General features: G+C 35.8%; 1 protein-coding gene across 10 annotated transcripts in view; it reads left to right on the top strand.

The window, feature by feature from the left end:
- THSD7A (thrombospondin type 1 domain containing 7A) overlaps window positions 1–25,320 on the top strand; it is a 282,013-nt gene that overhangs the window by 249,596 nt on the left and 7,097 nt on the right. For 8 of the 10 annotated variants that reach the window (XM_027639106.1, XM_027639103.1, XM_027639110.1 and 5 more), the window contains 13 exons: window positions 1,048–1,226; window positions 5,111–5,116; window positions 5,803–5,936; window positions 6,567–6,720; window positions 7,563–7,704; window positions 8,180–8,295; window positions 13,483–13,600; window positions 15,988–16,133; window positions 16,694–16,868; window positions 18,905–19,078; window positions 19,951–20,046; window positions 23,059–23,141; window positions 23,479–23,689. In XM_027639106.1, coding sequence (XP_027494907.1) covers window positions 1,048–1,226; window positions 5,111–5,116; window positions 5,803–5,936; window positions 6,567–6,720; window positions 7,563–7,704; window positions 8,180–8,295; window positions 13,483–13,600; window positions 15,988–16,133; window positions 16,694–16,868; window positions 18,905–19,078; window positions 19,951–20,046; window positions 23,059–23,141; window positions 23,479–23,689 — 1,734 coding nt within the window. Of the gene's footprint in view, window positions 1–1,047; window positions 1,227–5,110; window positions 5,117–5,802; window positions 5,937–6,566; window positions 6,721–7,562; window positions 7,705–8,179; window positions 8,296–13,482; window positions 13,601–15,987; window positions 16,134–16,693; window positions 16,869–18,904; window positions 19,079–19,950; window positions 20,047–23,058; window positions 23,142–23,455; window positions 23,690–25,320 lie in introns of those variants that run through there. The other 2 variants (XM_027639111.1, XM_027639112.1) reach the window with 2 other exon arrangements.

The raw sequence follows: 25,320 nt of genomic DNA, 5'->3' as shown, positions 1-25,320 counted from the left end.
AACAAATTCAGTATTTCTCAGAAACATGTTAAACCATGCCTAGCAAACTTTGACAATCTTTTGAGAATGATCTTACCCAAGAGTTAATTTTTCAACCGTTTTCATCAAATATTTTAAGACACTTTTAAATGCACTGAGGTTTTTTTAATCTTTAAAGTGAACATTTGGCAATAGTGAATACCTTGTAGATCTGACACAGGAAAGGGCAGGTGAGAGTTCATGTATATTCAGGATAGTGTTGTAAAAAGACAGTAAAGCCCAGCTTTTTATTTGAGGTTTTATAACTTCTCCCTTAAATATTCTAATAAATTGCACATATTTTAGAGCTATGCCATATGTTGCTTTTGAAAGAAAGACATTTTCACTTATTCAGTGAATTGAGGCCTCATGTTACTCCCTGCAGATCATGTCATACTGCTTCCAACCTCTCAAGACTGATGACTTATCCAAACCAAACATCTGCTTTTCCATTCAGTGCAATTATTTAGTGTGCTACTAGGGGCAGATGATTGTTAATCGGCAGATCATTAATGTAGCAGGCTACTCTCTCTTTCTAGCCTTACAAAGGTCACAAGGCATTAAGTTCTCTTGCTCCAGGCTGGCGAGATGCATATCTTCTCAGTTGGATTTTTTATTTAAAACTGCAATTAAATTACTTGATACAGTTGTGGAGTAGCCTTTAATTAAACCTTTTTTCCTTAAAAAGTAATACATATTGTTTATACAAATTAAGAATGATGCAGCCAAGAACTGGTTAGTGTCAATTACGCTGTAGCTGTCAGAAAGTTTGAATGCTGAAATCTGGTGAGTGTGAATCCTAATAACATAGCGGTGAGGATGCTCAGCTGCTACTCTAACACAGTCCCCAGCTATATGTGTCAATGTTCTTCAAAATTTAATTTAGCCTTAACGATGAAGAAATCTCTCTATTCACACAGTCCTGTCAAGTCAAACTTTGGACAATCTAAATGAAGTAGACGAGGGCTTCAGGGAGAAGTGATAAAGTGACATGCTGAAGAGATTTCACTTTCTTTTCCATTCATGCAGGGTACATTGAGGAAGCCTGTATTATTCCTTGTCCCTCAGACTGCAAGCTCAGTGAGTGGTCCAACTGGTCTCGCTGTAGTAAATCCTGTGGGAGCGGAGTGAAGGTTCGGTCTAAATGGCTCCGTGAAAAACCCTACAATGGTGGAAGACCCTGTCCAAAGCTAGATCATGTCAATCAGGTAATTTGATTTATGTTTACATTATTGACATAGCTTTTCCCATACCTCAGATAACTGTTTTATCTGTATTTGTTGATATAGAAAAATGATTCAACATAAGAGGCAGATGGAGGTAGAAGGAGGAGTGTTGGCTTAGAATTCCTCAGTCAGCAAAGGATCTACCTTCATTACTTCCTCATCTGCAAGAATTTAGCACACTTTCTGAATAGCAGATTGAAGACAATAAAATGTTCTTACGTTCAGATTGCGAAGACCTCTTACCTGAAGGGAACCTCCAAGAAAGATAGGGAGAAACATTTAAAAGAGCAAGTAGTGACAGGACAAGGGCTAATGACTTCAAACTGAAAGAGAGAAGGTTTAGAGTAGATATTAGAAAGAAATTTTTTACTGTGAGGGTGGTAGGCACTGGAAGAGTTTGCCCAGAGAAGTTGCAAATGCCCCATAACTGGAAGTGTTCAAGACCAGGTTGAATGGTGCTCTGAGCAACCTGGTCTAGTGGAAGGTGTCCCTACTCATGGCAGAAGGGTTGGAACTAGACAATCTTTAAGGTCTGTTCCAGCCCAAGCCTTTCTATGTTTCTATGACAATGAGTAACGTCTCATTACAGTTGCTCAACTGTCAAGATTCTTAGTATCCCTCTCTGACCATCTTAGATCAGAAAGCAAATTAAAACTCTCAACCACTCACACATTATCAATCCAGTGTCCGTTAGTGGCTTTTTTTGACCTTCTCGTTACTCTTGCCCTGGCAGTGCAGTTCCAGTCATGAATGGCACTTCCGTCTCCAGTTCTCCCACTAACTGCACTTTAATGATGTTACACTGTGGAGCAGTCTGGCCATACAATCTGTATTATCTTCAAATGAAACTAAGCCAGAAAGCATGATCCAAGACCACACTGAGAGTGCTTGGGTGACTAATAATAAGCATGTAGTCCTTGGAACCAAGTTTAGCACTAGTCCAAGTCAAACCCCTGAAGCTTCTTTGCTTGGAGACTTTTAAAAGGAAAAACATTCCTTGTCAATTAACTTATGCTCTTCAAAGTTGATTTATATTCATATTACTGTTGAATTAATTTAGTCTGCAGAGGCCTGTTAAACAGCCACATGGTCTTTTCTGTAAATATTCAAAGATTTAAAAAAAAGCGCTGTCAATTTACATTTGAATAAAAATGCATGTACTTAATATTATCCTATTGACATTTTGCTAGCACGGAGTGAAATGGCTTGTTGATCTCATTTTCTACTTTAGGGAATGTAATTAGTTCTAATTTAGAAAATAATAAGTGTTAAACTGCAGCTAATAAACTAAGTTTGTGATCTACTTTAACTAAATACAAACTAGAATGAGGGTTGCTGGATTTGGGTCAGCATGTAAATATGCTTTAAATTTAGGAGGAATGTGATTCAATAGGAGCAAATTATAGTCTATGCAGAAGTCTTTTGCCTTCTTTAATATTCATGTAGTACATAATAGGCTTGTATTTTTCTGCGTCAAAGAAGGTGATTTTACTGGAGGCCTGTTCATCACTTGTATGCAACACTATTGCCCTCTGCCGGTACTTTGACTCCAATTTGATTTGTAGCAATGTTAAAAGGTACTTGGCAAATACAACTATGGTAAAAATAAAATTGAAATATAGTACTTTCATGAGAAGGAATCTCTACAGATAACATAAATATTTTGAAGAATATAGAGGCTGTATCTTTCATTTTTAAATACATTCCCTGTCAATTCAAAAACACGCAGGGAAATACACATGCATAGTTACTTAATCTATTTAATCTAAATGTGATCCACCATTCATTCATATGGCAAAGTACTGACTCTTCAGAATATTTTTTTCAATTATTGAATGTAATTTGGTTTATTTATATATTTATTACTTATACATATAACATGCTTATTTGCATACATACAAAGCATAATGGTTAGATTGGATCTTTGGTGCCCACAAATGTGTGGATTATGATTTACAGGGGGCTATGCTGTAAGCTAAGATCTAGGAATTTTGAGCCTGCGGAAAGACTACAACATGTTGTCTAGCCCAAGGAATGGGAGATGGGAGGGAGGAGGATGCTGGCAGTCTGATAGCACATACATAAAAGGCTGTTGCAAAGAAGGAGGAAATAATCCATTTTCCATGGCAATAATCCATTTTCCGTGGCCATCATGGATAGGATAAAAAGCAGTGAGCTTAGACTGCTGCAAACAGATTTGGGTTAAGACTTTGGAAAATTTCCTAATAGCAAGGCATTTATTGAAATAAAATGCTTAAGACCTTGTTAAGAAGTTGTTCAATGTCTCTCAGGGCTGGCATGTGTGCCTGTATTTTGGAGGAGGCTGAACACAGTGAACACATAGATGTCTCATTGAGTATCTTTCCTCTTGGACCATGCATGCCAAGGTGGCTCCCAAAACACAGTGCTGCTAAATGAAGCTTGCTACCAGTACTCACTTCACTAGGCTAAGAGGCTTCATAATTACAGTAATAATAGAGTCAGGTTTCTTATAAAATCATGTCAACGGCCTTCAGAGGATTTCAAAGAAAGAGACTAATCTGAGGCTGTTAGACAAATCAAGGACATCTCTGTCTTCATTGGCTCTAGGCATTATTTGCCACCTTATCAGGAGCAGGTGGACACTTACACAAACCTTACACTAACCAACTGCTGTGGCCTGCAGTCATAGCTACAAAAATGCCAGAGTGTCAGGAGAATACCACTAACGTGTGCAATGAAATATAGAGTTCTCCTTTGCATTTCTGGCAAGATATCCAGATTTTATGTTACTGGAAAGGCTGCTGAATATGCAGGGTTTAGGTATTTCTTCTTATGCTAATCATGGTCAGACATACAGACAGTTCCCTGAAATAAGGCTTCTCTAATCTCATTTTGGAAATTCTGGAGAAGAATTCTGAAGAACAAACTGTCCATGGAATCCAGTATCTTACTTAACATGCATTTACACCACACACCTTTATGCCTGAATTAATGCTTATGTAGTTCAAAGAAGACCTGAGTATGCTGACTCTGCTAGTGGTCTTGTGCACGGGCTGATCAGCTGCATGGTGATATATCAGACTCCACACATCAGTGTTCAAGGCATTATATTTTTTTTGATTGGTGGTATTTTCTTGCAGGTTAACTATCAAACCATCAGCCCTCTTTTTCTACACGAGAAGTGTTGCTGAAAAGAAATCAAACACTTGTTTAAGACAATGTCTTAGATGATCTAGCAGTATTAGTTGTGCTGACTTGATACCTAGAATGATATGTGAAGTTGGCTGATATATTGAGGAAATAGACTTTAAGTAAACTATGCATAATTAAGATACTCAATGAAAGACCTTGGAACTTTAGAAGGATGAGAACTGCCAAGTTCCATTATTCTTTTGAATCTATTGCACTTAATGCTGTCAGAACAATTTCAATTAATAATGAAGTCCAGTATCCTCCAAAAACACAGAGGATTTTCTCTCATCTTGAGAAAACTGGATTTCCTACTGGGTGAAGGTTTGATGCTAATTATAGACAAAGAGGAAAAACAGTTCTGTCAAATGTTCAAGACTGAAAAAGAGATTAGGTAATTTACGGTTTCATCCCACCAGTTGTGGTTTATAAACTTTTATTTTCTTCCAAGGGCAAATTTCTTGCAAAATACCTCATGACAGCAAGAGAGATCCAAGAGGAAAAACTGGATGCCTTTTGCTTTGCAGAAGTAACAGAATACTGTTTGTAATAAAAGCTAAATTAATGTCATTTAAATACCTATGCTTCACTCTAATCATTCTGTCTTTTTCTCTTTGTTGTTTTGTTTTGTTTTGTTTTCTATTTGTTTGTTGTTGTTGTTGTTTCTTTTGGGTTCATGAAAATACTTTCTTCAGGCTCAGGTAAGTGTTTCTAAAATAGAGATACAACCTTAACATGTGCCTCCTGATTATGCCCAATATTTATGTTGTCTGTCCCTTTTTTTGTAATATATACTTGAGACAGTAGATGGAACACTGTATAAATTACTATATGAGATGCTCTTTCAAATTTTTTGTTCAAATCCAAACACAATACTAAGGCCGATACACAATTATATTGGAGGGATTTTGATCATACACAATGAATAAATAAATTTAATATATATTGGAATCATTTTCCATCACCCCTCTTTAGAAATACAAATCCTCCACAACTAATAACAGTGGAATGGAATAGTGTAGAGGAGATGCGAAGAATAGAGGTAAAGTGTTAGCAGTTATAGCAACATTTTTCTAAAAGATATACTCATGAGCTAGCCTAGTTACAGACTTTGTGTTAGTTGTGTTCATGTTTTTGGTGAAAATGGCACAGCATGGGCTTAGTGGCAGAGAAAACCAGGGAATCCGTCATTAGATAGCTTTTTTCTTTTTGTTATTTGGTAGTTTTCTATCAAATGTTTAATCTGTATTATTACTATGGCCTTTAATTCAGTGAGTTTATATTTGTCATTCTTACCAAAAAGAGCATTAACCTTTTTTTGTATGATCACTGTTGCATGTTTATCTTACTTGTGTGCAACAAAACTGACACTGAATGTGGATTCCAGGTGTACGAGGTAGTCCCCTGCCACAGTGACTGCAGCCAATACATATGGGTTACTGAGCCTTGGAGCGTCTGCAAAGTGACCAATGTGGACTTAAAAGAGAACTGTGGAGAAGGTGTTCAAACAAGGAAAGTCAGGTAAAACAGTGTTGTTCCTCCTTCAACCTCCTTCAAAGGTCTTCTCCTTTAGAGAACCCTCACTTTCAGTTATGGCTGTATTTAATTTGATGTAATTCTGTGTAATGTACTGCGTTGAGTCCAACCATAATGTACCGCACCTGAATCCTGCCTGATATAAATCAGATTAATTTCATTGAGTGCAATATGACTCTGTCTACTGATTATGGATTATCTTGATTCCTAATTTAATCTATTGGTAATTAAATAGCATCTGTGGGAATTAGGGATTAATACTAAGAATATAAATTTTTAAAGTGTTAGTAATTCTGGATTTAAAATTATCAGTTGAATTATACAGAAAATATGTCGAAACTATAAATGATTTGCCTTGCTCTGGCTTAGAGGTAAGCTAATGTCAAGCAAATCACTTGCCCAGAAGCTCTCAGCAAATTACTGATAGGGACTGTCTGTATTATGTGGCTATTATCTGTAAAAACAAGGATTATTTTTGACTCTTGGATATTCATGGATCAATACTCAGGTTTGTTATGTGCTGACAAAATGTTAAAATGTTTCAGAATACTGTAGAATGCAGTTACTGTACAAAATCCACGACAAATGCAGTTTATGTGCAGTTGTTTTTTCCAGGTGCATGTTAAACACTGTGGATGGTCCTTCTGACACTGTAGAGGACTATCTGTGTGATCCTGAAGAGATGCCACTTGGTGCTAGAAAATGCACATTGCCATGTCCCGAGGACTGTGTTATGTCTGAATGGGGATCATGGTCTCAATGTTCTTTGGTAAGAAGTATACTGAAGTGTCACATTTATAGTTTTAGGAGGATACTTTAAAAATTTATACCAGATGTATTGTGCAAATTACTGCTGAAATGAGCAGTAATTACACCTGCAAATATCTATATATAATGTCATCTTTAGAGTTGTTGATTATTGGCTGCAAATAAAGTGTACCAGTATTTTTCATTAAGTGAAATTACTCCAAAACACAGACTATAATGCCCCAGTCGTCACTCCTTAGTGAGGGGTGCCTTCTGTGTAGTGGAATAACTTTTGTAGTGGCCCGGGAATCTGTCTTTGAGCCTAACTCTGAGCCTCTTCATCATGGCGCAGTCACTGTACTAAAAATGTCACTGTCTAATAACGAGTGAAGTCTGTAGATCAAGACTGAACACAGAAAGGTAATTTGGGGTCTTTTTCCCTGTTCCTGACAGCAATTTCAAAAAGAAATGTCAAAAAAAACCCACCAAAAAAATAAAAGTGTTTCAGGACCTCTGAAATGATGCTCTGGTGCACTACATTATAACATTTGGAAAGCGAGCCTCTCAATATCCAGTTATGAGTGAAATAGTTCCAAAGCACTAGTACTGAAACATGCACTAATTAGGAAAATGGAGAGGTGTTAACAAGTTAAAGGATATTTCACCTTGGGTGGTACCAAGGTAAAAGAGCAGACTAAATTCTCTCTGAAATAAAAGAAAAGGGTTTCTCTTACACAGAAACATGAACCTGTTATATGACACTTGTGTTTTGTGAAGGGATTACTTGAAAGGTTGTTATAACAGCTTGATAAAAAGGTATCAGGGTGTCAAAATATCAAAGCTGTTTCCAATCTCCCTTTTAAGCCATGCAATGGAAGTAGTGTTCGTGAAAGGTCAGCTGAATCCCTGAGACAACCAGATGATGGAAAGCCTTGTCCTGCTGCCACTGAGGCAGAAGCCTGCACTTTGAACAAGAACTGCTACCACTATGACTACAATGTGACAGGTATTTGTGGTGTTTGCTCTAGTGACAGCCTGGGACTACAGTTCACTTCCATTCACCTTACAGGATGGATTTTTTAGCTTTCTGTTCTTATCCAGAGGGAGTTGTGGAACTTGTTCAGACTGATTCAGACTATTTGATCTACATAAAATATTAAATGGAGGCTTTGCAATTTAGGTGAAATGGGTATGCTGTAAGTCCAGGAAATTTATTTCTGCTATAATTTGGGGATTTACTCAAAATCCATGCAGATGAAACCAAATATGAACTTTTCAGGAAAGCACCATGGCACTGACTATTTGCGGTAAAAGTCACTGTTTCCAAAAACGTATAGCAACTGGGCTCCATGGGCCTTTGCATGAGTAAAAGTTGCTTGTGATGATTATTTTAGGCCATTGGAGTTCGAATTAGGTAGGAGATTGGATCATTAAGAATCCTATCTGAAAGTCTGCTATGCTAATGAATTAATCTTTTCCAGACTGGAGCACATGTCAGCTCAGCGAGAAGGCTGTCTGTGGTAATGGTATCAAAACACGGATGCTTGATTGTGTTCGCAGTGATGGCAAATCAGTTGACCTGAAGTACTGTGAAGAGGTGAGTGGTACCTGTGACTAAGCTCCCTTCTAATGGTGCTAATTAATACTGAGCAAACTGAGCTGTGTGACATCTTCACCAGATGTTTTGCAACACTATTCATGGATTGTTAAGTACCTCTGAAATGAACTGATCCATCAGCAGTGATTTTTATATAATTTCCTTTGGTTACTTTTAAGTGCCTCCTTGAACATATGCTAATTATTTTGTCCTGAAGGAAATTACTTAGAAACAATAATTAATAAAATAAAATATATGTAATAAATCTTAGTCAGAATACTAATCATAATTCTAATTTGATACAATTTCTGCATTGGACCTTGGACACCTGCCAGTATCAATCATTTACTCAATGTGTTGTAAAAAATATTTCTCATGTGCCATTCTGCAGCTGGGCTGAATGCTAACTTCTTGTATCCAGCTGTGCGGTGGAAAAGATAGCCAGGCTAGTGTGAAAAAATGTGCAGCATGAATGTAATATTAAGTAGGAGCATATATGGAGAACTAACTAGCAGATCTTAAATTTTGAAAGAGCCATTTTGCAAATGTTCAAACTAACCTCAAATTCGACCACACTGGCTTCCTGACATTTGTTTGTTGATCTTAATATTTTCAATTGCATGGAGATAGTAGTATGTAGGAAAACAAGAAGACAACACAAATATGACATTAAGGGCAATCCTGAATGTATTTTTGATGGAAAGTAACTGCACTTGTTTCAACTGCCATTCCCCTATCACCATGACATCAGAAACAGAGTCAGTTGCAATGGGGGACAAAGGGGGAGTGGCCTCCACAGTGGCTTTGGCACCGACAGTTTTTCTGTGTGATCCTTCTGGCTAGTAGCTGCTCTTCAGGATGTGCCCATAGAAACAGTCTCATCAGAAATGGAGGGAATCAGGATACTCATCATTTACTTTGGACTATCGTTTTGTAGTGGTATATCTGACCTACTTAAGTTTCTCCAATCCCTTCTGACATCCTGGATTCCTGAATCTCTAAGTTCTTAGCAAAGGTAGGAGGTTTCAGCTGAGGCTGACACTCTACTTCTGTCTCGTGTTCCTCCGTCACACATAGCTCTTGGGTTTTTAATCAAATCTAATAATTTCATAGAATCATAAAATGTTTTGGGTTGGAAGGGACCTTAAAGATCATCTAGTTCCAACACCTCTTTAATGGGCAGGGTCACCTTCCAGTAGACCAGGTTGCTCAGAGCCCCATCCAGCCTGGACTGGAACACTTCCAGGGATGGAGAATCTGCAAAAATTATGTCTCAAGAAAAAATATAGGATCTGACTATCTACCAGCAAGTTGCTGTGAAGTTAATAAGGTACTGTATTAATGCATTCTGTTAATGTTTTAATATGTCAAAAGAAGAAAAAATGTCTGTCAGGTTATTTCTAAGAGATGGTGCTATTGATTAATTAATACCAAGACATGATATAAAATATCCATCCACATAAATATTTCAATAGGAAAATATGACTTATTAGATTTTGAGGGGAAATATAATTCTTCTATCATAAACCAAGAAATTATTCTTGTTGTTAACCAAAGATTTAAAGCAACATTTAGAAAAAATGAGTACCTTTTACACTGAAATCTCATTTCAGAAAACCTCAGGAGCTTTCCTGCCTTTAAGAAATGAAAGTTTATTACTCAGAGAAATTCTTATTTGCCCTTTTGATTTGCTAGATCATACAGAGTTATATCTTCTTGTAGAAAGCTCTGATCCACTCCCCAGTCATACCATTAAGACTCTTTGTTGAATTATGGATGTGTAAGCAGTGGTACAACAAGGTCAAAGGCTGATCCAATAACTTAAGAGTAAAACCTGTTAACCTGATTAACAAGAAAGCCAAGCTGTTCAGATCTGAACAACCCTTCACTGTGAAGATGTGAAAGCCAACGTTGTGACCTTCCAGGTCATGAGAGGAGACTATTCAAGAAATTATCAAAGTGTGAATACATACTGTGTACTTCTTGCTAATGATCCTTCAGAGTGGGGATTTTTGCTGTAGTTTTGCACTAAAAGGGCAGTGCAGAAAGATTAAGTGAAGTTCAAAATAAGGTGGATGGGGTTGGAAAAGTTGATGAATAGGAGAAATATGAAATAAGTTTGTACTGACCTAGCTAATGGAATTTGCCTGACCCATCATAAAACTTTATACTAGATGTATGAATAAAACAAAACATTTGTTTAATTTATTTGTACAGACATTTACTGAATTATGTTTCTTACTACTACATGCAAAGTAGAGAGATCAGAATAAATAAACCTACTCTGATCTCTAAGAAATTTCACATGATGGGACATGGGAAATTAGGACATGTGATATCTGAGTTTCTATATAATAGAGGGTTCAATAAACTAATAAAATGTATATATAGAAAGCCCCTTCTTGCTGACTTTTGTCCATCACCATCTTTAGGTATGAGCATCAGTGTAGTTAAATACTAGCATTCCTTCTGAGCCCCTGTGTTCTGGTTTCCTTATGCATCCATATTGTTTGTTTCAGTCAGTCAACTAAAAAAGGTAGCCAGTCATCCTGATTACTGCCAAGATAAATCAATTTCTAGAGCTTATTTCCAAGTCCTGGTTATGTTAATGTAGTTCTCTTCACATTCCCAAGGCGCAGTAATACTGGATTACTTGCTCTCTAACTCTACAAAATTAGCACCTCGCATGAACTTGACTTTTCTCCTCCTTGAGTATTTGAAAATCAGATCACCAAAAGCAAGCTGTTCATGGTTATATTCCTATTATAGACTTATTTTCATTCATTTACCCTCAATTAAAGAAGAGAAAAGCCTAGAAACCAGCAGTTTTGTTTGCATTAAAGCAGACTTTTGGGTTTTATTGGTAAATAGTCTGCTTGTCAGATTACATGATTAACCTCTGGCAGCGTGGGTTAATCTGTGGTGCCAAACATTCTTATAAACACATGCAGGTACTTTTTGTGGATCACAGGGTTTAAAGAGCATGCTGGTCTGGCAACCTGCTGCCCCTGGCGTGTGTGACCAGGAGCACAGGGTGCTCAGGGTTATCTTTCAGTACTTACAGTTGTCAAGTCAGAAACCACAGCTCATCCAGAACAGAGGCTTTCAGGTAAGGGGGCTACTGGATACTTTTTAAATCTTTTCGAAGATCTTCAAGGTGAATTGTTGTTCATAAACTGAAGGAAGGAGAGGAATTAGAAAAGAATATGTGATTACTAACAAATTGCAGCCTGTCAATTGCTCCCAAGATCTATTTAAACAGCACTTGACTATCTAAGACACGCAAATAGAAGGTCACCGTGGATAATCTGGACTTCAGCTTTCTCCTCTTCATTGTTAATCTCTCTTGGGCTTTTCCCTCTTGAGCTGACAAAGTCCAGCTGAGAAGGCCAGTCTCAAAAGAGAGCAGTTGTGTTTCTATAATTGGCAGGAATCAAATCATCAGGCTTTAAAGCCTTTGCTCAGAAGATTTGACCCAAATAAGGACTTCAAAGAGGGTTCTCTAGTTTTCTAATCATCTGAATTCCAGATTATCCAAAGATTTCAGGTGTTGCCTTTGTGTGATAGCTGTATAATCAAGGCTATACTGAACCACTGAGAAAAGCCAAGAACTCATTTTTTGATGTATAAAACAGAACAGAGGTCTAAAAGCTCATTTGTCTCAATAAATGGTACTGCAAATGCAAATTTAAAACATGGTGAGTCCATCAGGAGGAGACATTTCCAGTACTTGTGGTAGTTTATTTATGGAGGACATGTTAATGTTGTGCCTAATTATTACTCTGTTCTTGTGTTTAGTAGGAAATAGTGGTTTTATTTCCCTTTTAAAGTCTTAACTGCTGATTTTATGTCATTAACCTTTCCAGTCATTAAAATTAATGGGTTTTGAAATGTCTAGTTTGTTTTGTTTTGTTTTGTTTTTTTTTTAAACGATGTGGGGATTTTATCTAGTTAAAGATATTCACAACCTCCTGGGATTCTGAAAGGCCTCAATGATGACCAAGGTCCACTGGTGAGGTCCAACAAAGAGGACAGTCTTTTATGCTGGAAAGCTATGTAGATCTGTTCATATGGGCAGGATTGATTTTCTTTCACATTTTATATCATACACCCTGACCTATCCTTTTAACTCATTCTGAGACCATGTAGCTGAAAGACCATGTAGCCATTGTTCCATGTCCCAAGCATGATCATAAAACTCTTTTTTCCTTGGGAGGGAGGGGATTTCCATCATTTGTTATTGTTAGTCTGAATCCAACTCAGGGAAGAACTGAGTAGAGAATATGTTTTTGGGAAAACATGTGAGTCTGATTATTTTCTCTGTCCCCTTCTCAAATACTCCTCCAGCAATTGCAGCTTTTACTTTATGGATGTTAGAGGATTCTACTATTTGCAGAGCTTTTCAGGAAAACATACAAAGCTATATTTATTTTTTTCTTTTTGGACCATATCATTGTCAATGTCATGTCAATATTGTAGCATGGATAGCATAATATATATCATGCACAAGATGGAAAAAAACAAGACAGCATAAGCAGATGCCTAAGCAAGAATAAGAAGGACAGACATCCATGAGTTTCCATCTACTACTTTTGCAGCCTCCACCACTTTTCAGCTCTTGGATTGCATTTGCCTGATGGGGTTTCTGTGTATTTAAACCTTCAGATTTCTCTTTCATTAACTTGTTCAGTCTCACTTGAGCTCCTGTAAACTTTTAGCATCTGCAGCATCTTCAGATAAATAAACTGACTGTCCAGTACATGTTCATTTTCCTCCTTTTGGTAGTTTTGAACTTGGCTCCTAGCATCACTTCAATTCAGTTATGAATAGCTGTTGATATTTTTACATTCCCATTTCAAAATACTTCATTGATACTTCATAAAATTACTTTGGCCTTTACCTTGTAAAAAGTAATACTGTGAGCTGAAGCCCTCCATTTATAGGTTCTAGTTAAGAAAATGATTGATGAAAATAGGATTTAAGCATGTATTTAAACATCAGCATATGCATCAGGATGGCCTTGAAGAGAGATTTTTGATGTCCTAATTGCTTTACTTTTTATTTAGTAATGACTTCATGCTTGCATAAAGCTTTAGTTATCTCAGATTCACCATGTCCAAATGCATCACACTGCACTGATGACAGAGAGGCCTGGAGTTATGTACTGACTTCAACATTTTTTTTTAGCTTGGTTTGGAAAAGATGTGGCAAATGAATATGTCCTGTGTGGTGGAATGTCCTGTGAACTGTCAGCTCTCTGACTGGTCCCCTTGGTCTGAGTGCTCTCAAACATGTGGCCTTACAGGTCAGTACGTACCTTTAGCATATTTTAAAGACTGAACTCTTGGGCTTTTTTCTTTAATAAAAGCAATAACACCTCTTTTTTGCAGAACTATAAAGTGTAGCTAGCTAAAGAGAGTGATAGAGATCTAAATCAGTCTTATTCATAGAAATAATATGCTTGAATGAGACTTTACTCACTGAAGATAATGAAAATTTGATATGGGACCAAAGTGAGATATGATGAATGATATATTGAGACAAAAATAAACATTGATGTTAATATTTATTTTTCAGCTGATGGGGGGAGGAAAAGGAGAGAAGGATTTTCTCTTAAGTTTCATTATTAGTGATGAGTTTAGAACAACTAAAATTGTGGAAGTGCACAATGATTAAAACTAATGAACTTACTGCAGAATTCTATAGTTTTAAATACAGAGCAAGTATGAAGGTACAAGTTACTTTCACTGTAATCGCACTAATTTGTTTTTTTTTTTTCCAAAATGTTGCTGTCTACTATCTAAGTTTTTTAAAATCAAATATATGTCAGAACAGAAATCAAAGGCACATTCTAGTTATGGGAAACTCTTGTTAGTTACTTACTCTTGAAATGTCTCAAAATAAGTTCTTGGAGGTTCTCTCGCAGTGTGACTTCTGTATTCAAATAATCTACACTCTGTATTCAAAGTAATCTTTATAGAGTGAGAATTGAACTAACAGCTCTATTGAATACTTAAATATGTTGCCAGATTTTCCTTTAGAAGCTTTGCCCTACATACAAAACCTAAACTGACCTGATATTTTTCTGAATGAGAATTATTGTTGCTATGCTTTTTCAAAATGTGAAGGTGGGTCACTATCTGAAATCCCTGTACTTTCCAAGTATAGAATTTATTTGTGGAAGTTAGAACATTTATTTTAAATAGTAATGTAAAACAACTTTCAAATTTTCAGTGTTTTTAACAGATCATGACAGCCTCACATGTAAGCCTTCAAGCTGTAATTTTCCTATTGTGCAAGAAGTTGGAAGTAACTGATCTTTTTCAATAAGTAATAACCATGTAATAAAAGCAATGACCACAAAGCTGAACTGCTTTTGTGCACCCATTGAAATACCCATAAAGTTAAGGGAGAATTCTGCTCTTTGCTGTTCTTTGGAGGTTTTTCTGAAGTACTTTTCAAGAAAATCTTTTTTCTCCCATGACATCTCGGAGCAGCTGTGAATTCAAGAATGATGAGGCTCTGCTTCACAAACATCTTTCTAGCTGTCTGCAGTGAACACAGCTGTCTGGGAGATTTATATAGTTCTGCTTCTGCATCATAGCTTGTGTAGCTTGCTCTCAGCAAAAGATTCATGTCATTATCATTAGGGTACTCAATTCCAAATGCATGAGACTGAAATGTAGGATTAAAGATTAATTCTTTGGTGAGCTAACATCAGGTGTTATGTAGGTAAACCTGTGTAATGCCTTAGTTTATTATAAGCCTTAGTATACAAATTTAAAATTTTATACAAATTACAAATTTTTTCAGACTTGACTCATATTTATATATAGATTAAAATACTACAGCTGTGTTGGCTTTGTGGAAACCCTTGTAAGGTGATAACTCTAGAACAGCCGCTTGGCCACTACTTCAGACATAGAAGAAAATTTTTGGTTATATCACATGACATCTCTGTAATGAAGCATAATGGTCTAATATCCACTGCAAGATGAAGGAAGCAAGAGTTGCTGGAAGGATAAAAATGTCTTCTGCTTTCAATTTATATAAGTATTTGAATTAAAACCTGTATCTCAGTGAAGCTGAGTACTACTCATGGCTGAAGAGAAAATTAATGTCAGATGAGCCTCCTGTATTTTAATTTTCTTTGGTCCTGAGTGAAGAATCCTCCATCTCTTGCAAAATCTGCATGTCACATTATCCAGACAGACAGTCATGGAAGGTTGCAAGCTGTTCCAATTTACTGGAATCAGACAATTATGGAACACATGTTTCTATGTTAACTCAGGGAAGAAAGAAAATGTTGGTCTCTTCTAGCAGAAAACTCCAGATGAGGAGCCGGAATCTCCAGTGAAATGCTACAAACATATTGTCACTTTGAGAAAGAATATTTTTCTGCAGGCTTCTGAACTATGAAATTACTGCTTTTGTTTGCTGTTACAGGAGCAATCCTAATTAGGCATCTTCCTGCACTTGCAGTACAAACAAACAATAAAGTGTCTGTCTTGGAAAATATGAATCCACACAACAGACAAGAGCCAACAGATCTGTTTTGCAATTCAATTTTTTCAAATGTTGAAAAAATTACTTTACTCAAATACGACACTTTTCAGCAAAATAGAACCATCTTGAGGAATGAATCAGTCTAACCAATCTGTTGTTAGTTATATTGTTGTTTCTTGTTTACAGGAAAAATGATCAGAAGAAGGACCATAAATCAGCCATTTCAGGGTGATGGGAGGCCTTGTCCCTCTCAGATGGAGCAATTCAAACCCTGTCCAGTAAAACCTTGTTATCGATGGCAATATGGTCAGTGGTCTCCATGCAAAGTAGAGGTAAAAGCCATATGGGACTTTGAAGTTATGGACCTCGCATATTTGGGATATACCCAGATACCTCCTTCACAATGCTGTAAACAATTTGCTTCCACCTCTCTTATACAAAAACTAAAGATTTTTTTTTCCTTAGAGTTCATATTTTTCAACAGATACAACACTGTCCTAGAGATATTCAAAGTATAAATGTAAACTTTAGTACCCAAGCAGCATTTTTGCTAATAATTTAAATACTTCTATTGTAAAAGTATATCAACAGAAATATAATCATATACTAGAAGAGATCTTCACTTGAGATACTGCTGTGGTTTCAATTCAAAGGCATAAATAGCTCCATACTTTAAAAAACAGTGGTAGCAGGCACCAGAAATTTTTGGTTGGGTTTGTTTAGTTTTTTGTTTCAGAAGTATTGAACTATGTCTTTTTTTTTCTTTTTTTCTCCTCACTGGAATGAATAAGTAGTTAAGCAAAAATAATAGAAGACAGAGTGACACATAAGTCAAATCCAGTCTTTTGGCACTTTTTTCTGTTCAGTATCCATATATGTCCTCCTTCCATAGGATGCTCAATGTGGAGAAGGAACACGAGTGAGGAACATTTCCTGTGTGGTTTATGATGGATCCCTTGAAGATGTTGGCAAAGTAGTAGATGAGGAATTCTGTGGAGAAATAGAGCCTATTATAGACGGTGATAAGAAGATGATACTTGAGGAAACCTGCACTGTCCCTTGTCCAGGTAACGAAGCCGTTCAAATAAATGTTGCTTTTCAAGATTGGTTGGGTGTCATTACAGTTATTAGTGCCTAGCATTAGCCACAGGCAATTAAATCTTTTCATGTGCTTTACTGATTGGATTCATCCATCAAATGGCCTATATATCAAATGGCCTACCACGTGTTAAATTTTATAAAAGATGTCTCAGTCATAGATTGTACCTAAGAAGAATATATTTTTTCATAAAATCTTTTTAAATAAAAACTGTATTTAACTCTGTAGAGTGTTGATTTGCAGCAAAATATTTGTTTTAAGTGCTTAGATCACCTAACAGCTTTACTAATACTTTTACCAGTGACTAAGAACTTGATGGGTTTTATGGGTGTCTAAGGAAGCTAAGATAAGGGGTCTTATTTTTTTCTTTGAAGGTTCTATTCCAAATGAAGCTATTGTTTTGATCTCTGAGAAAACATGACTGCCTCTTAGCTGTTTAACTCTCTGGATGAGACATGCACTATCATTGCCTTTGTGAACTGAATCCAAAGGAACTGTTATGAATTATCAGGTCCATGATCCTCCTACTGAGCATTATTAAGAGCACATAACAGCTGTTTAATTTTGTAGTAAAACCCCTCCAGTTCATTTCAAACACTTACTTGTAGAATCTGAAGTATGTTACTGTTGTTCAGTAATCATTAGTTATGTATCTTCAGAAGTGATTAATTCCTTCAGTTCTAACGTAGCTATCATTTCATACCAATACCCTATTTTCGTTTCTTGAAATTCTCCTCCTTCTCAGATTTTTTTTCCAGTTCATTTCAGATTAGACTGAAGGCAAAGTTGTCTCAATAAATAGAAATTAATCAAAAATGGAGAGGCTTCCATCAGTGCTTTGTACATAGCATTCCAAATGCATGATTTTCACATATTTTACTTCTTAAATAAAAATTTGAAGGATATTAAGCTTGTAGTTATGTTTTCATATTAGTCAAATTTAAAAAAAATAGCTACTTACTATTTGCTTTTAAAATTTTGCTGAGCAGGAACATATTCTTCCCCGATCTCATATTTAGCCAGCAAGAATAACTGCCCTGTGGGGATGTACTAATGATATGCTCCAGCTAACGTTTCCAAAAATCACTACTTGTTTTCCTATTATGTATATACCAGTTCGTCAATTATTCATTTCTTCGCATGCTTTCCTAACGTTGGCAAATAAAATTCCTTCATTAATCAGGCATCTGGTCAACACAGTGCTGATTATATCTGCCATCAGTATAATGCAAGGTAGCATGAATTTTTAATAGCTTTTTCACTGAAATAATGAGAACTAAGAGGTTTATTTATGAGTCTGTGCGTAGTCTAGTCCAATTTTTGACTGCAGTTTTAAAAAAATGGTTCCTTTGTATTGTGCCTCAGATCTTCCTTAAATGTTCTTTAGCTGTTCATGCTAATTAGTATAATTTTGTTTTTAGGTTTTACACTATAACATTCTAAAAACCTCTATTATCCTAACATGAAATAGCCAGAGCAGAAATTTTAATCATGTTCTCATTTCCCTTTCTTGCAAAGAATGTTCCAGCAGTTGCTTCTACATCTGTTTAGAGAAATTCTGAATGAGGATAAGCAACAATTAATCTTTTTAATACCATAAAATGTTTTCTCTTTCTAAGATCAAAGAAGAATTGCAAGAGAACGATATATAAATTTAGCATAGGGCATACAATACCTTAAAATTTACAAAAAATCAGATATTGAGTGGAACATTGTTTAAAGATTCAAAAAGAGAGTGATCCTATGGGAATGCTACAGGAAACTACCCTGCTTTAGAACAAATGGGCCTTTGTATAATTTTTTTTTACTATTTTCTATGAAACAGATATTCGAAGAGTGTCAAAATATTATCTTCTCTTAAGTATAAGTCAAATTTAAAAATAGTAATGAAAGGAACAAAAAAGAAGGAAAATTAAGAAACCAGATTTGGGCATTTTTTTTTCTAAGATGTATTCAGTGCTAAAAACAATGATCATTAATCTTATAGAAATTGCTCTTTGACAGGGGACTGTTACTTGAGAGAATGGTCAGAATGGAGCCTCTGCCAGCTCACCTGTGTTAATGGTGAGGATCTCGGCTTTGGGGGAATACAAGTCCGATCTCGAGCAGTGATCATTCAGGAATTAGAGAATCAACATCTCTGTCCAGAACAGGCTTTAGAAACAAGACCATGCAATGGTAAGTAAAAAAATATACGTAAGGCCTCCTCCTGTAAGAAAAAAACCACGAAACAACAATAATTTTGTTTTCTTTCTGTTCATGATTCACAAATTTAGGCAAGTGCAGATTTGATAACTATCATATGTTACCACTTTAAAATTATCATTTTTTAATAATTGCATTTCTTTTTATGATATGGGACAAAGAGTTGCCTTATCTGCTTAATAACATTTTAAAAAGAAATCTTTAAGTTTTGATGCATAACGAAATTTAGATTTCTCTTTACCCTTTGAATTGTTAATTGCATGCTTTCCACTGGTAGTGGACAAAGTATCTAAGAAAAGTAGTTTCTTGTACAGATATTTCTTGTCCATTCAGACGCCAGATCAGGCAAAAAGGAATTAGGACTTCATGATTCATCCCAGGTTGAGACATGAAGCCAGGTGCAGCCCTGAAAACTTCACCAAGCACTGGAACACTGACTGAAGCTCAGTGTTACCAAGAAAAAAACCTGACTCCTAAATGAGTTTTGCACAGCACATGGACCACAACCATTATGAGGTTATCGGAAACACTTCTTTTACCCATTAAGTACATCAGAGTTACTCAAAAAGCAGAGTGTACAGCCTTTATAGTTAGTGTCCAGGACACATCTGGTCTATTCTGTGTGTGTCCAGTAGGTGCAGGAGATGTTGGAGCTTCCATGTATGCAGTGCAGTCTTCTAAGTTGCTGGATGAAGGAGGAAGACCCTACTTAGCTGTTCAAGCTGTTAATTATAATGAGTGTGGTCACAGAATGAGAATGATCTACTGATGAAATGTAGTTGCTAACAGTGGTAGCCTAAGATCTCATCATCAAATTTCTTGAAAAACAAATCTTCTCTCTGTAGATGGCCAGTGTTATGAATACAAATGGATGGCTAGCCCATGGAAGGGATCCTCTCGGACCGTGTGGTGCCAAAGGTCAGATGGTTTAAACGTCACAGGTAACTACTCTTTATATAAACACAGAAAAAGCCTGGAAAACAGGTGGATAATGTGGTTTTCCAATAAATTGAAAAAAAAAGAAAAAAATCTGCTAAAACCCTTCCTGATGTCAGAATTGACATGTTGATTTGAATCATCATCTTTTTGTGTATAAAAGATGTGGTTTCTTTTCCAGAATTATGCAGCAAGTAATGCTAAAAGTAAATATAAATATTATCTTCTATAGTGGACCTGAAATATTTTACATTATATATGGTTGTTTGTTTTTTTTTTACCATAGGCATTTTTGCACTTCTAAATTTAGGGTTTTAGATTTCTAACCCTACAACAAATAGAACTTTTATGTATTAAAGGTCATTATTTCAGTGCCTATACAAAGGCAGAGAAAGTTGCAAACTTGATAATGTCATCCATATATGATACATCTCCTTAAAATTACAAAATATCAAATTTTAATAAATGTGCTGATATAAGTTTATTTCTTTACTTCGACACCATAAATCTATATCAGGATACTTCAGTGAACAGCTACGTGATGTAATGAGTTTTTTTGCAAACCAAAGCATAAAAAACATGAATTAGAGAATAACTAAGGTCTCAGAAGAAAATCTTCATATCTGTCTATTTATATGGATTTTTTTTTTCAGAAATAGGGATTCATTTAAGCTAAGAGTTATGCATTTGTTTTATAAATAGTTTTTGTATCAGCTCAGTAAAAGAATCCCAGAGACTGTAAACACATCCTCAATGCCAACCACTGCCAGGTCAGTCATAGGAGGGGAGCTGTTATTCATGGACTGCCAATACAATACTTCCTGATGTTGAAATCCACCACTACTGTTTATTGTAACAGTAGAAATAAAATATCTCTATTAGCTTTACAAGGTGTTGAAATAATAGTTCAAAGTTTCTTGCAACTCTTACCTTATGCTGTTGGACTATTAAAACACATCATGTTCACAGCAAAGGCAACAAGGCATTATTTGTGCACCTTGATTCCTTCCTGCTTAGCTAAGATGCTTGTATGGTAAGTAAAACTCTAAAGTAAGAATTTTAATTGAGATTAATACAGGATATTATCTATGAAAGGTCCTCTAGGATTTAAAAATAAATAGCATATTGGAGATTATGGCTCTGAGATGTTAAAATCAGAATGTATTCATAAATCACAATCAGTCACATGAAAATAATAATTTGTTCTGATGTGACTGAATATGGCCATGAGATAAATTCTAGGAAAGACAAATGTATGAATATGTGTTGTTGGCAGATTTTTCATAGTGGGACCTCCTAGGTTGACAAACCTCAGACTTGTACTGTATAACTTCTTTCAGAGACATTGGAAGACATTTTTGTTTGTATGTGGCCCTAAAGCTGTGGTAACTTTCTGGTTCGAAATGAAGAATAGTGGAAAATTCCAGAACATGCAATCGCCAGTCTGTGCAATGCAAAACTATATTTTTCATATGTTTCTGATTGTTTTCAGACACAACACTTAAGTATAAGTTCTGTGAGAATTTCTCTATATTAAATATACAGTAGTGAACCAGATTTTAATTTACAATTGTACATTTTTTGAAAGTATTTTGTATAAACTACAGTATTTAAGAGCTCAAACATGATTGATTTAAATGGAGATTACCTATTGTGATCTAGAATCAACCCATATCTCTGATAACTGTGTTTCTTGTCTGCCTTATTGCTGCACATTTGGCTCTAACATAATATATTGTAATTCAGACATTATCAAAGAATTAAATTGAATCCTATTGGTATTTTAAGGTCTTTATCTATTTACTTACTTGCATAATATTGCTGTACTGAATAGCTCTTTTTTACTTGAAGGTGTTATTTCCCATGGGCGATTTCCTTCTGCAGCTTCCTTGGATGACTGATATTTTATTGCATAGATTCCCACAGGCATGTGATCTGTATGCTAGGATGTATGATTTTCCTTTCTGGGGATGGGGAAAACTTAGGGTAACCAGCAGGGTTTTCATTGTTCTTCATCGGTCATCCTGTTAACACTTGGATCTACATAACCACATCTAACTGCATCTGCTATGGTTGTGACCAACCTCAGCTATCAGGATTTCATTATCATATCACACCAGTATAAAAATATTACTAATGTGAGAGATGAAAGATAAGTTGTCCTGTAGCAGTATAAATTTTAAACTAAACGATGCATATCCCTCTTCTGTAAGCCAAAAGGAAACACAGGTAAATTCAAACTGTTTCTAAACGTATTTTAAAGACATTCTGGCTGAAATGATAGTGAAAGCCTGATTGTGTGTATTGGTCTCTAACAATAACTGCACTGTACATAAAGTTACAGAAATGAGGACTAGGTCCGTATGAAAAGGAAAAAGACTGAAACCCACTATATTATCAGTATTGTAACATTCAGTACATGCTTTACTGATAATACTGCTTTCCTTTCAAAAAAATCTTACACTAATATGAAGCCTCACTTCATGAAGACAAAGCTATAGCATGTGTAAAAGTGACCACTGAGGAGCAGCAGAAAACAGGAATCCTTTCATAAACAGGAAGAGTAAATTGTTTTCAGTTTAATAGGCAAAGACATAAATTAAAAATATGCTTTTACTTCTATTTTGGCCACAGTTTTAATATGAGAGTCATGAGGAAGGCCCTAGAGAGTCAAATCAAGCCTAGAGAGCCCTTGAGCATTTAAAGCTGTTTTAAAGCATTTAAACTGTTTTTTTGAGCAATCCACCAAAGGAACAAAGCAGAAAGTAAAAGGCTCCATTGCCAATTAATAGTTCTCTAAAATGCACATGAAATCAAATACATTTGCTGTATCCTTTTACTCTACCTGTAAGAAAATACTTGATACCAAGTATTTCACCTTGGAACAAGAGAAGGACTCTCAAATTCAAATTAGCCAAAAAATTGACATCCATGATATACTGCAGCAAGTAATGGCGTCAGTAATTTCATCAGTGGTGAGGTATTACCATGTCAAAATATGATTTTCTGTCCTACAGGGGGCTGTTTAGTGATGCGCCAACCAGATGCTGACAGGTCATGTAACCCACCGTGCAGCCATCCCCACGCTTACTGCAGTGAGGTATGTGCTACTGCATTGGAGCATAAAACACCCCCGTGAGGGCTTCCCACACATCTTTCTGCATTACAAAGATTGTGCCAACAAAAAGTATTTTCAGAGATTGTACTAGTTTTTGATTTGTTAAAATCAACCTCACACCATTTTCTACCTTTCAGTTAAATGTTAAATACTCTCTGTTGATATGGTATGAACTTGCATAAAAATATACAAAGAGGTATCTCCAGGCTAGCACTCATCAAAAGAGTCTTCTCTTCCAGTCATCCATTTTGTTATGCTTTGTAGCTCTCAGAAAACTTTATTTTTCTGCTACACAGTGTAAAACACTTGTTCCCTACAGACTAGAACATGCAGTTGTGAAGATGGATACACTGAAGTTATGTCCTCCGATGGCACACTCGAACAGTGCACTCTCATCCCAGTGGTGGTGATCCCCACCATGGAGGATAAAAAGGGAGATGTGAAAACCAGTCGAGCTGTGAACCCCACCCAGCCCTCCAGTAACCAGTCAGGACGAGGAAGGACCTGGTTTCTACAGCCTTTTGGGCCAGGTGAAGTCATGCAATGAGCAGTTCTTAGTGCTAAGTACTGGCATTTATATTTTTGTGATGCCAAGGAAGAAAAGAAAAACCCTCAAGTGTTCATTTAAGAAGGCAGGAATCTGCTCTGACTGAAAACAAAGGGAGATAAGTAAACCTCTAGCCTTCTCACTACTCCATCAATATATTTAATGAAATTTATATTGCAGAAGATTTCCTTTTAATCCCTTATACCTGTTAAAATTCACAAAAGCTATTTGAAATGTGACTTCAGAAGCAAGTTGGCTGCAAAGGTGCAAGCCGGGATGTTAAATTAAGGTGTCTTAACAAACAATGCTGTTGACAGAGGAACGAAAAGGTAGATCTGGTGACTGCAAAGGGTAAAGGCTGCTTGAACTCTGCAGCCATAGGATAAATTGTAGGAAAATAATCCGTATAGATATGGTAATGTTTTTCTGCCATATCCATATTTAAGCTAATTCATTTTAGTCAAAATCTAACCATATTATTGACATTTAACATAGACATGCTTGAAGTCTCTGTATGCAGTATTTGCTTTTATAATGGACCATGCTTGTAAGAGCTGAGCAAGGACTTACGTGCAAGAGAGGCATGAAATGTCAGTTATTTCATAAAAAATACTTTGTATAGTCCATCATGTAATCACATACCAGTAAATATTTCTTAGTGCTATTAAGTATTGAGATAAATAAAACTTTAATTAACAAAATACTTTCACGTAAAGATATATGTTGCTTGTCCAAAATGTTGTTTAAATGGAAGAGAGAAATTGGTTATCATCTTAAGTGCTTTTTAAATCACATAGAGCTAAATAATCTAGCACACTTATGTCTTAAAGTGTTCATTTCTTTCTAAAGGTTTTTGAATGTTTTTAATCTCAGAATTGAAAGCACTATCTTTACAAGCATAATCTATAAAATTGAGAATTATCACAATACTTGTAATAAGCAGATTAAATAACATTCAGTTTAGAAGTTAGAAATACTTACGTTAGATCCCATTAGTCCTGCTAGCATTTACTGTTATTTGTACTATGATACATATTTGATACCTGCAATAAAATGGTCTTTAGTCCAAGTACTTTAATCAACAATAAAAAAAAAGAAAAAGAAAATTAAACTTTTCTGGTCCTCCTTTAAAAAACAGCGTCTTAACAAATATGTTATCATTTACTCATTCTAGCTGACTGCACCTGAAAAGGCCAGAGGGTGGGCTGTAGAAGTCAGATTGGCAACAATAAGCAAATATCAGACAGTTGCCTTAAACTGTTTAGGAATTTGGATGCTCATGTGAGCTCAGGCATGGTTTTGGAGCAAAGTCCAGTTGAGATATTTCATGAAAACTCACCAATTTTTCTGTAATTCAAGTTAGGAAGGAGACAAAGCTCAGTTCAGATAATCCCAACCATATTCAATAGAACTAATCCTTTATGCAGTGAAGGTATGAGCAAATGTGAAAGAAAGTGAACGTTTTGCACTTCAGATGAGATTTATGCTGGATCATTTTAATTTCAGGATTGGATATCTATTGGAAAGGTTTTCATTTACTCTGGCATGATTATTCCTTTCCTTACAGTTTCTAAGTCTAAATTTAAAATAGTTCTTTCACTATCTTCAACAAAT

This window comes from Corapipo altera, unplaced genomic scaffold, assembly GCF_003945725.1.
Source record: "Corapipo altera isolate COAL_440 unplaced genomic scaffold, ASM394572v1 44, whole genome shotgun sequence".
NCBI classification, from domain to species: Eukaryota; Metazoa; Chordata; class Aves; order Passeriformes; family Pipridae; genus Corapipo; species Corapipo altera.
This window is presented reverse-complemented; position numbering and strand designations above follow the sequence as displayed.